The sequence below is a fragment of the Pyrgilauda ruficollis genome, unplaced genomic scaffold, assembly GCF_017590135.1.
Source record: "Pyrgilauda ruficollis isolate IOZ18807 unplaced genomic scaffold, ASM1759013v1 scaffold40, whole genome shotgun sequence".
Taxonomy (NCBI): domain Eukaryota; kingdom Metazoa; phylum Chordata; class Aves; order Passeriformes; family Passeridae; genus Pyrgilauda; species Pyrgilauda ruficollis.
In genome coordinates, this window is record NW_024525490.1 from 5,959,954 (window position 1) to 5,972,996 (window position 13,043).

At 35.8% G+C, this 13,043-nt stretch overlaps 1 protein-coding gene across 1 annotated transcript in view; it reads right to left on the bottom strand.

The window, feature by feature from the left end:
- Positions 1–13,043, bottom strand: part of KHDRBS2 (KH RNA binding domain containing, signal transduction associated 2) — a 311,090-nt gene that overhangs the window by 26,890 nt on the left and 271,157 nt on the right. Inside the window, exon 7 of the mRNA XM_041477469.1 lies at positions 1,287–1,369. Within this exon, the coding sequence (XP_041333403.1) occupies positions 1,287–1,369 (83 nt within the window). The remainder of the gene's footprint in view (positions 1–1,286; positions 1,370–13,043) is intronic.

A 13,043-nucleotide genomic window follows, 5' to 3' on the forward strand; every position in this document is an offset into this window, starting at 1 on the left:
CCAACTAATTATTGTTTTTACATCAGAAGCAATCTCTCCTGTGTTAATTCACTTTTGCAGCAAAAAAGGAACTGAATTGTTTTAAAAAAAGTTGAAGTACATTTGACAACAAGGATACCTACCTACACAATGACATGACGGGTGTAGCTAGTAATGTATAATTACTTGAAAGTGTTAAAGTATACTTGATGGGGTTCACATTTAGGTGTGACAAATCCTTTTAAATATACTCCGCTGGATATAAAAATACTTATAAAGTATCTTTTATCCTCTGAAGTATCACTCACTACAGCAGTTCTGCAGCTGAATGTAATTCTGACAGGCATTTACATCAGCAAAGCATTCAGTGAAAAAGATGGCTAAACAAAAAAGCAAGTTTAAGGTCCTCTGGCCTTGGGAGTGTAGAAGTCTGTATGTATACATCACTTTCTTGCTTAGTGAGAAACACACTAACTTAGTTAAAATTTGTGTCTTTTCTTGTTAAAATTTCATTTGCCTTTCCACAACCTTACAAGTACTTTCAGCAATGCATAAGACCACTTTCTGAATAACTGGTTGAAAGACGCTGTTATCCTTTAGCTTAAATGTGAAAAAGATGCCATTCCGTATTTAATAAACATGCACTGACTGTCCAAGTAATGCATGAATGTGTGAGATGAATGTATATAAAAATTAGGTAATTTTTGTTGCCTCATTCACACAATTCAATATAAGATGTGAATGTAGCCTCTTCCTATTATTCCACATCACAAGGACAAAAATAAGTTTCCAAACTTATAAATTATGAGAGTTACTTAGAAAATAACTGGTTGAAAACAGATAGCTTCAGCCTTACTTCTGGCATGTAAATCCCTTCTACAGTTTACCTTGATGGTGGATGCCAACCAGAAACAGGTTACCATCACAAATATTTTTAAAATTTCCTTTTGGTTGTTCTCAAAACATTGTAAAAGCTGTAAGTATGAGATACCCTTCACAACTTACCATCAGTAAAGGATAAAAAAGGGGACAAATAACTTCAGAATAACATCAAATAAGAAAATTATGTAATCGCTTGCTAAAAAAAATACACTTAATTCGCACCAATTTTAAAAGCATAGCTGCTTATATGTTTACTTCATCTGAATCTCTGTATATAAATTCAGACTGTCATTATTACTTTTTACTTCTAAAGTACTCAGAGATTTTGTAAAATTTTATTTGGAAAATAAACCAGGAAATTTACATTAAAAACTAAGATAAAAAAGTGTACTTTGGAGAAATAATGTAAAAGCACAAATGCTTACCTTTGTGTTTGGGTGGCATAACTGTTATCATATGCCTCATAGCTTGGATCATCATATTCACCCCCATATCCATCATCGTATCCCTAAGGGGAAAACAGAACACCACAGCTTAGAAGAGTGATAAATCAAAGCATATTATCAAGCTGTAAAAATAAATTGCATCAACATGTGCATGTCATGTTTGCCCACGATAATGTGAAACACGCAGCTGACTGAAGAGAATTGTGAATCATGAAGAGCAACCTGTACATTGCAAGAATAAAGAAATCAGTCACTCATTTAAGAACTCAGCTTATTCACTGATAAACTGTGGTGCATTGTCCAAACCACAGTGCTTCAGTGGGATCTGTGTGGAATACTGATGAATGAATAATAAAACCAACAATTTCCGAGCAGTTTGTTACATAAATGGTTCTATAAATACCTACAGGTGAAATGAACAAATGGCAGGTCAAAAACACTGACTGTTCTACACTATTAAGAATGGCCTTGTGATAAAATCTTAATACTTTTCTGTGACAAACTAAACAACACTTTAGTACAGGCTCCTCCCATCTAACTTAAGGCTCTCACTGAAGATCTCAGACAGATGCTCAGTTCGCCTAAGACAGAGAGACACAAGTGACTTCAGAAGGTGGTTCAGCTCATCTAATGCCTGAATTTTCCACTGAGAGAGTCATGGGCAATTGTGATTCATTGCAGCTGCCTCTGAACCAAAGAATGCTCAGGAACCACACAATAAATAAATAAAGATATAATCCAAGGGATGACTTTTGATACGCTCTTTTCATGTGACAGAACAGCAGAGTAAGAAATACTGTATGAAAACTGATTTTTTTTATTTCTCTGTGATTTTGGGAGCCAGTATTTGTAGTTAAATTGCAATTAAACGTTTCAGTGTCTAAAGAAAACCTTGCTGCTAAGGGAAATGCTAAAGGAAATAGTGGACTTAAAAAACCTTAAGTAGATATTAATTACAGCAAAAGGCAATTTTTCCTCTCACAAGCTATGCAAAATTTAGTCAGGCTGGGGGAGAAGGGACAGCATGAGGCAGCTCCAAAATAACAGCAGTCCAATAAACAATCACTCTAGTACACTATCATAACCACCCAAAGTACAGTCAGTTTGCTACTTCATTATTTCTGCTAATTAAACTCCCCAGTGGTATTAAATAAGACTGCACTAGCATTCCTAAATTCAAGAAAACATTCTATGGAGGAGGCATTCAGTTGTTTCCTTAGGTCAAAGAGATTAAATTTGACTGTTCCTCAGGGCTACCCAGCAGTGAGGGTAAGAGTGGATTCCAGGTGGGGGGTTTCATCCCTGTGGTGCCCTAAGTCCTGAAGGAAGGACAGGACTCTGCACGGTGATTTCACTGTGTCAGCTGTAGTAAGGTAAAGCCTTTTAGGGCAGAAGGGAGTGTCCATTTTCAAACTGGAAATGGCCTCGCCCAGAATCTGAAGTGTACACAAAACCCATCATCTTCCATTTTGGGTGGTAGTGCACAGTTTTGACTAGTCTGCATTAGTATGAACTCATAGCAAAAAGTAAAACTAAAAACATATCCCTGCAGGTGACAGTGATATATTTAACATTATATAGCTAAATACACAATCTTGCTTTGGGGGACAGGATAGAGAAACAATGCACCCCAGGAGACAGATGTTAGTCACATTGATTAGTATGCTATTGGGTGGGATCCTGCTACTGCGAAGATGAGGGTGATGGGAGCTTCTATATAAAGTCAAATAGCTAGAGGACAGACATTTCAGCCTGCTTACCCAACCATTTGAGAGAACAGGAAAGGCAACAATTACAAATTAGCTCTCTGTTTCTTGATGCCTGAGGTAGATCAACGTTCAGCATCAGCAGGGCAGAGAACACTTGTTAATATTTGACACTTCTGTGGGTTCACGTTACAGACTTTAACAGTCTCCCTCAAAGCTCAGAGCAGGTCAATACAGTGCAAATGGTTCAAGTGGAATGGTTGGAAAACAAAGTAAAAAAGCACAATGTACCTTTAATGAACAGAAAGTATTTTCTGGATAATATTATTTTATTTGTGCCAATCTATATGAAAATTATCTTCTAATTTTTTGAAAGTTTAATACAATGTACCCAGACACCCACCACACCTTTAGGGATCAAGAACTGAGACTCAAAATAGCTCCTTAGCTCCTTTCACATCCTTGAAGTGTATTAAACTCACTGAGAAGTTTTTTCCTCGTTAACCTTCAGATCCTCAGAACCCACAACTTTAATGTTTGAAAATATTTCTTGGTCAGGCACTTTGAGAGATGAAGCACCCAGCTCCCACCTAGACCCAGCTGAGATGAGAGTGAATCTGAGGGTGTTCAAATTTACATATTCTGCTCTATGTGTGATGAGGATGATGCTCCAAAAGCAGCTTTGTATAAATCCAGAGACCAGAACCCAGGATGCTCTCCCCAAATGCAGTGTAATTTTATACTCAGCACTAGAGTCAGCATTCATGCACTTTTTAGGTCTGTTAGAGCTCCTATAAAAACCAACCAACCAACCAAACCTTTTCCTGTATAGAAGTCTTTTTGTCTCATAATAAAATAACCGTCACCCTCATTCAGAAGAAAAGAAAAAGCCTCCTACAATGAACTGAGAAACATGCAATGGGCAACTATTCGAAATATTTAAACTGATAGCCATTTCTAGGCTAGGTTTTTATGCCAGGCTACCTTTATCTCAGGAATTTCTTAATAAAATAACTTTCCAAAACACAAAAAAACCTCAACAGAACCTCTTTACTTTGTGTCAAGGGAAAGGACAGTGAGTCTTCCAGTGACTAGGATTTGCTCTCACCCTATAATGATACATCCTGGATGTGAGATAAAAGAACAGAAATACACATTTGAAGCTGTAGTTACACTAAGAATGTTTATTAACAATTATAGATGATTTTAAGGAGTTTTGATATTGTTTAGAGTTGAAAAATAGTAACAAAAAAAAAGCTGATAAGCTTATTTAAAATATTTACAATAGAGCTCAATTAAAAAAAAAAAAAACTGATTTGAAAATAAGCTTTTCTAAGTATTTATCTCCCTACAAAAGATTGGAAAAACTCTTAGGAGAATCTCAGAACAGCATCTGAAATTAGCATTTGCAAGGCTTTCTTCAGGAGGAAATACTCCCTACTCTACTGCTGATAACGAAAATTACAGTCAGTGGAAAAAGGGGTGTAGAAGCAAAAAGAGACATAATTGAAGAATGGCTTATATTCTACTACCTGAGAAATTTGATTCAGCACTCAAGAGACTATTGAGAAGAACTTATTTTATTTATTTAGATTTACTCAAATCCTTTTCTATTTTCAGATGCTGAAAAAGATATTAGAAATACCAATAAAATTTTAAGTATCATTAGTTACAAGGGTATCATAATAGAACACAATCTGATGTCTTTAAACATGAATTTTCTTCTTAGTGTTAGACCCTGTTTCAAACTGTAACAGCCTGTACTCAAATGCAGCAAGTTTAAATCACCTCTCCTCTGAAGAGGCTGAGAAAATAGAATTTTCACATTTTTCATGGTCTGAAAAATGGTAGGTTTCAACTCTGTGAAACCAAGAAAGAAAATAAATCTAATACTTCTAACGAAAACTGTCCTGCTCACAATATTTTATGTATAAATGTCCTCATAATACATGAGAAAATACATTGTAAGAGAGTTGAAACTCATTTGTTTTGTATAGAAAATAGCCCAACTCTTTCTAAAGCAGCAAAATGCAAAATGGCTAAACTTTAAAAAAGAAAAAACCAAAACATAAACAGTAAGTCAAAATTAAGTGATTTATGCAACTCAGTATTTTAGTTGGCAAACATGTGAACATGAAAAATACCTGCAGTCAGAGAACCGGAACAGCCCTTCTCATTAGCTGCATCCAGCAGTACACAAAACTTAGTCCTGTGCCTCAGAGAAGGTGAAGGTATAAATATCCACCTCTAGTTGTAACTCTTACATGAAAGTGGTTAAGGGACCTTGGCACAGTAGTGTTAGGTTGGAAACAGGGGTATTCTATTCTTATCTGCTACAGGTGTGGCAGTTATCTTCTGTTAGTTAGGCAATTTGCTTTATCTCTTCCATAACCTATCCTCCCTTTGGGGAGAAATCTGCTGTTAATGGGTCATTGAGTGTCACTGCACAACAGATAAAACCACATCGTCCCACTGCAAGAGGCTCTGCCCAGGGGGAGGAGCCAAGCATTCCTACCTCAATATAATCAGAGTTGGAACACCACAAGCAACCTTTTCCACTGGATTCCCAGAGGAAGACCAGGCCTATCTACACTATCACTGGATCTTCAGAGGAAGACCACACCCTTCTACAGGATCACTGCTTCAAGAGAACCACACCTGTTACTCCAGGAGGACTGCAGCCACCATTTCCATCAGACTGCTACCAACACCCTGACCCACAGGGTGTCAGGTCGTATTCTGACTCTGTCAATGTTATTTTGTACTACTGCATTGTTCATTTTATTTTTTTTAAATTTTCTTCCCTCGTAAATAAAGAACTGTTATTCTTGCTCCCACATCTTTGCTTGAGAGCCCCTTAATTTCAAAATTCAGAGGGAGGGCATTTACATTTTCCATTTCAGGGGAGGCTCCTGCCTTCCTTAGCAGACACCTGTCTTTTCAAACCGAGACAACAGCTTTCAGTATTTTCTTTGCCTTGCTTCTATATTGCTGTCTCACTCTCTTTTCTGCTGTGACTGGGTTACATCCATGCTTTCTCACACATCGACATCACCCTAGCTTAGATAGCTAAAAGCCAGTAGTCTACCACTAAGCTAGCAGCAGATAAGACTCACTCATAAGACTCACAGCGTAGAGATAAAATATTTTTAGAGGATAATTCATACTATTGACACGTATTTGAAAACAAGTTGACTTACTCTTCAAATGAGAACTTTTTTTCCAATTACTATAAAGGGAGCCCAGGATGGATGTGTTAGATTTAGATAACTGACCTTAAGGTAAGCAAGCTAGTTCACAATTTGAAGGAAGTTATTGCTCATATTGAGAGCAGTCCTAAGGGAAAGAATTTGGAGGCATTGGTTGATGAGAAGCTCAACATGAGCCAGCAATGTGTGCTTGGAGTCAAAAAGCCACACATGTCCTGGGCAGCATCAAAAGCAGTGGGACCAGCAGCGTGATGGAGGAGATTCTGCCACACCCTTCCATCCTTGTAATACCTCATTGGGAGTACTGCATCCAGTTCTGGGGTTTCCAGCATAAGAAGGACATGGACCTGTTGGAGTGAGTCCAGAGAGGGGCCACCAAGATGATCAGAGGGCTGGAGCCCTTCTGCTACGAAGACAGGCTGAAGGAGATGAGGTTTTACATCCTGAAGAAGGGTTTGGAAAGACTTTAGAGAACCTTCCAGTACCTTAAAGGGGCCCCCAGAAAAGCTGGAGAGGGACTATTTACAAGAACATGGGAGAGGGAGAACGGCATATTAAGAAGTCAGCAAGGCTCGAGTTGCCCAGAGAAGTTGTGGATGCCCCATCCCTGGAAATGTTCAAGGTCTGGTTGGATGGGGTTTTGAGCAACCTGATCCAGCGTGAGGAATCCGTGCTGGTGGCAGGGAGTTTGGAACTATATGAAGGACATGGATGTTTAAGGTTCCTTCCAACCCAAATCATTCTGTGATTCCATGGTTCTAAGGTGTGGGGGTAGCTCTAAGTAGATGCAGAGGAACACATCTCAGTGTATTAATTTTGCATAATTTAGAAAAATACCAATTTTATTCTACCAACTACAAAGAAGTAAAAATAGTAATTACTTTATATTTGGATTGTTCAGTGTTGAAAACCTTTAGTTAGAGCAGATGAATCTCATTGAAGTACCTAGGAAGTTAGTCTGTTGCTGAGCAAGGATTCCCAAAATTTTAATTCATATTTAGAAACTGAAATTCTGACTAAATTATTCCATAGGAACATATGTCTGTTTTTATAGCTGGCCATGGATTCTTCAGCTATATCAACAGTGTCAGAAAAACAAAAAACTAAATTTTCAGGTTTTTGAAGATGCTATATGTATTTATATCCCCTGCACTGGAACATTTAACAAGTATTTTGATGATGAACTAAAAAATAAGTACAATGACACTATATCCATCAAAATTATAATTAATACTAATAATAATAATAAAAAGCTGAAATTAAAATGGGAATACCCATAAAATGGGAATCAATTGAAAAATCAGAGCTCTGTGTTAGGGACTCCATAAATGCAATGTATGAACTGGAGTCTACAGTGCTGAGAAAACCCAGAGCAGAAACACACGATCTCTTAACAAGATCACTCTTCTTCACACCAGCAATGGGAAACACCTTCATAAAGGAATGGTAAAACATAAAGAGAAGAAAAATTTACATATGCTCATAGAAATATGATTAAAGTTTCAGTATAGTTACATTCATAGAGATTTTACAAATTCAAAGCAGAGAACATTCATATCCTCATATTTCAATGGTTTAAATCAATCTCAGACAGAACAATTAATGCAGCAAGAATGAGTGAAACTGAACAAGTTTACTACCAAGATAAAGACAGGACAGAGGACATAAAAGACAACAGATATGCAGTGCCAAAACAGGCGTAGTAAAACAGAATCTCAAATACTTCCAAAAAATTGCTGTGTATTCTCCTAAATGTGGGCTTAATTTATTTTCTTTCCTATTATTTGGTATTTTTTTTTCAACTGCATGCAAAATGAATGAGTAACACTTAAAATACATTTTCGTGTACTGAAAATCAGAACAGAATGAAAATGTAAACAGAAATCTAAGAGAAAAGAGATTTTTCTTACTCCTTTCATATTCGCAAGACTAGAGTACAGCACAATTTGCTGCTGCAATTATTATACTCCAGCATTCATCTGATTAACACCCTTCTTCAAATCCTTCTGTTTGCTTTCTTTATGCCCATGAAGCCAGATTAAAACTGCTAATCCACGTGTCAAAGCTCTGTGCAATCAACTGCTGCTTGCTTCCATTTAACTTCTTGCACTTCCCCTAACTTTGCTCTGAAACCCATTCCTCTCCCATTTACTTGTGATGGTTTTCATATTGCCTCTCCCTATGGAGTGCCATCCTAACCACTGTGACAATACTTTACTCAGTTCCCACTTCACAGAAAGGTCTTGCAGAAATATCTCCCTTCCAATAGCAATAAAATTACCTATTTTAGTAATAAGCAGCAAGTGGAGATGAAAAATAATCCAACACTATCTTCTTTGTCTATCTGCCATAAGATCCATTTTTGCATTTGTCTGACTCTGAGATTCCTGAAAAAAGGGTTTTTTAATTGTTGTTTTTACTGATGATGTGTACTGCTTTACATAGTACTTGTATTACAAGTACTTGTAATATAATTACAATAAAAGTACTTGTAATATAATTACTTGTATTATAATGTATTACAGTAGCAAGTTGCACTGCTGACATTCTATCACATAAATGTCATTTAAATTAAAGATTTCTTTTCCCTGTGAACTGAAATGAATGGAGTAAAAAGCAACCTTCAGCTGCCAAGGGAGGATGGGCTGCAATACACCCATTACTGGTTTTAATATCTTTATCCTATCTAATATCCCTCTTTACAAAGTTTCCAGCAAAGTAGATGGTGAACCTCTCTTGCATTGCGATGCTTCCACAGCTGGAGAGAGAGAGAAACAGATGGAGCTGGCTCTGTCCATGAAGCAGTAAGATTTAGTGAGTCAGAGACAAAGAAATAATTACAAGTTTCTGCTAAAAAGTGACAACTCTTCTGCCCCAGTTTAGTAACTTAGTGATGGTTTAAAGCATTTCACTATGCTTTAATTTGCTAGACGCAATGTCATATATGTTAAATAAACTCTATAATAATCTAGGAAATTATATTTCCAGGCCTTGAATGGCTGGGAATTCCAAGAAATTTTACTTTTTATTTTCCAGCCCTTGAAAACTGGACCGTCCATGTCAGAGCTTTTAAATGCTCAAGTAAATGCTGTGGTACTAGGAAGGAGCAGAAATGCTTTCACAGGTGCTTAACAACACCTTAATCAGCATTTAATTTTAAACCAGGTTTCACTATGATGTATTAGTAAATCTGGAAGTAGGCTATTTAAATACAACTTGGCCAAATGCAATACACTGCACTCTAGCAAATACATACTCAAATTTTATAAGCTTCCCATGTCTCCAAATTTACAGAACTCCCTAAAGAGAAGACTTGTAGGAGTCATGATGATTAACAGCTATACAATTTCACTGCAGCACCGAAGAAAAAAAGCTTCTCAAAAATAGTAGGATATTTTTTATGTCAATAAAAGAAAAGACAAGACATAAGTTAATTCTTTCTGCAATCCTATTGTTTTTGATCCACTTTTATCCTCTATTTAAATATATTTAACCATTAAGGAGTCCATGAATTAGTAATACATAACAGTTGACAAATCTTCAAGTGCTCAAAACCCAAGGCAAATAAAGATTTATTTATTTATTAATCCTGAAGCTAGTCTAGATGAGCATTCAGGCATTCCTAATTTTGGAATCTTTATATCCTAATATTTGGAAGACACCCCATGCCTTTTTCATATATTATAGCTCTTGATTAATCAAATTCCAAATTTGAGTTCATCACATATTTTCTGGCATCCAATTTTATAGAAAAGTATTTCTAAAAATAATTTTGGACAATGAATTTTGAATTGTTCTCTGTATGTGATTTATGTATTATTGCATAGCTTTTGAGTTCATACATAAACATTTAAACTCTTCCATTCATTTTTCTTAGGAAAGACCATACATGATTATTTAGAAGACAAAACAATGGTACCTCTTATTTAGCATTGCATCAAGCCATCCAGCTAAACAGTATTTCACCACTACCATGATTACCTTTGATTATACTTTTTAAGCTGTAACCTGAATAACATATTTCATATATATATATATATATATATATATACACACGCATTTGAATTGATTAAACATTTTCTTTGTACTCAGTTTTTAAGTGCTGATGCAATGAAATTTACTATGAACAAAATAATTAGCTTTTAAAAGTTATGAAAATCAGTCTCTAAAGAAACTAAATGTTAGCTGCAGAAGAGATGAACTCATTGTTTTTTCTGCTTATGACAATGATTAAGCTTATTATATAAGTATTGTATAATACAATGAATGCAGCTGTGTTTGCACTGCTGCTAATCACATTTGAATAAAAATGTTCCTGAAAATTCTTCTTGATCCTGCATACTGTAAAGGAGTAAAATCCAAAGTACCTACCCACAGTATCTTCATAACAGCAATATTTAATTTTCTTACAGATATTGTCTGATTGGGAAATACACTTTAGCAAGGATTAAAGGTGCTGCAAGCTTTTATTCTTGGATTTAAAAAATATGTAAGAAGACTGAACTCAATTAACACAGTCTTGTAAGGAATTATTCATAAAGGCCAGGTATAATTAAAAGAAAACATGCAGAATGCAATGGGACTTCTCATTTGTGAATATAATAATGAGCAAAACAGTAAAGAGTAGTTAATACTTGTTGAGATATTTAAAGGTAGTCTTTAAATTGTTATTCCCTGAAGTTTGAGCATGCAATTAGAGAAATTTGGAATGGAAAAGAACAGATCATCTATTAGAAACTCTTGTCAAATGTCATTGCTCCTTTCAGCCCATTTTTTAGTGCTTTCTCTAATCAAATGGTAAATATTGCCTGGAGTAGGGATTCCACCATTTCTCTTGGGAGACTTTCTGACAGCCTAATAGATCTTTCTGTCAGACACCTCTGCTAACTTTATCCCACATGACTAAATATATCCCACTGCACCAGTGAGATGTATTCTCACAACTCCGTATTCTCAGTGTTCTCCGATGTCTGTGTTATATTCTTTCATTTTCTTTTGAAAATTACTCAAATATAAAGATCCAAAGTCAATGCAACCCTGACATAGACAAAGATACACTGATGAGCAGACAGCACAGCAACCAGTGAGGACCCACCCCCAAATCTTAGTAAAAATCTCATACACATCCTTACCTTCACAAATAGGGTCCAGGAAATTGTTGTACTGGTTGTCTTTGACTGTGGTGGATCAAGAATGGTAAATACTACTACTAGTATCTTAAAGTGAAAGCATTCTAAAAGAAGTGTCTATCAGTGATGATAGCTGAGCTGCCTGAATTAAATTTTTAAAGTTTGATGGAATTTTACTGCATAAAAATCCACCCAGAAAGTCTGTACAGATCTCAGAATGTGACTTTCACAGCAACTCACACAACTCACTCTGCAAGCCTTTGTTCTATGCACCAGATCAAATGTGCATATATTTTTTAAGGTGATGGCAGTGATACAGATATAGATCACAGTTACAAAATCCCTAATAAATAGAGAATAAAAATCCTGTTACTGTGTATGGCATATTCCAAGGCTCTGGTGTGGCCTAGCTCTCATGCAAACAAGGATGTGTCGTGATCTCAGACTACAGCAAGAAGAAAGACAAAGGAATTGTAATAGTTTCCTCTATTAAATGCTATGCTCTTTCTACCATGCACTTGTAATGGCTTTGGTCTAGCTTAGTCTTTACCTGCCCATCATTCATGGTTGAAAACTCAGAAAACTGACTGGATCTTTGATCCATTAACTGAGTTAAGTCCATTAAAAGTACAGAAACAGGCAAAACTGACATACTGAAAACACAACTGTAACTCTATGCTAATTCTTTTCATGTTGCCAAAGAATAAAAAGACAGAAGAAGCAAAAGAAAAGGTAAAAAAGGCCAACAGCTCTGTTTCAGGACTATGTTTCTCAGGAGAGTGATTCTGACCTTTCCTGGTGCAGGCTGTCAACAAATTAAGGACTAAAAAGGATTAAAAATATTGATGGACTGCGAACTAGAACAGTATTGATTTTCATTTATCATATACAAGTAGAAATTCACATCTAATAATGCCTCTTCTACTCTAAGCACTGGGATGAAGACACCAAAAGCAGAGGTCAACAACCTTCTCAAGTATGCCCAGGGCTGAATTCCCAAAGTGTACAGATCATCCTGGGCCATGGTCATCTACTCGTGGTCTCCAACAATGTAACTGCAAATGTAATTTCTGGTTCCTATTTTAACAACTACATTAGATAAAGAGTGACAGGCAGACTACCTGCTAAAAGAAAAAAATTCTTTGAAGAGATTTTTCTTTTGCCATAGATGTGAAGGCACAATATAAACTGCAGTGAACACTTGACTGATATACCCAAAATCTTGTGTTGTTGCTGTTTTTTTTAATGAATAAATTTTACTATTATTCCTTAGATTTCCTTGCTAAGATCAGAACGCTTTTAGTGCCATATTCAGAATTGAAAATAATTTTTTGCAATTTTGCTCTTTCAACTATTTAAAACCTACATATCAAGTAAATTTGTATTACTCTTCTACTATTAAGTGACATAGGTTTTTTATTGTTTATTTTTACTGTTATAATTTCAGCTTTCTTTTTATTATATTTTATATGAGGATACTTACATTGTATGAAATATAGATTGTGATGTATCATAATCCAATTTCAGAAAGAGAAAGTAGGGAAGTGGGATGAAAAGGATTTGTTAGTTGCTATTTCCTCTTAAACATTGTTTCAGCACTCTATACATTCATCTTTATCTTTTTCTTTATGCTACGACAATACCTTGCCCAGGATAACATAAAAATCTAGGTATGTCTCAGATCTTCTTTCT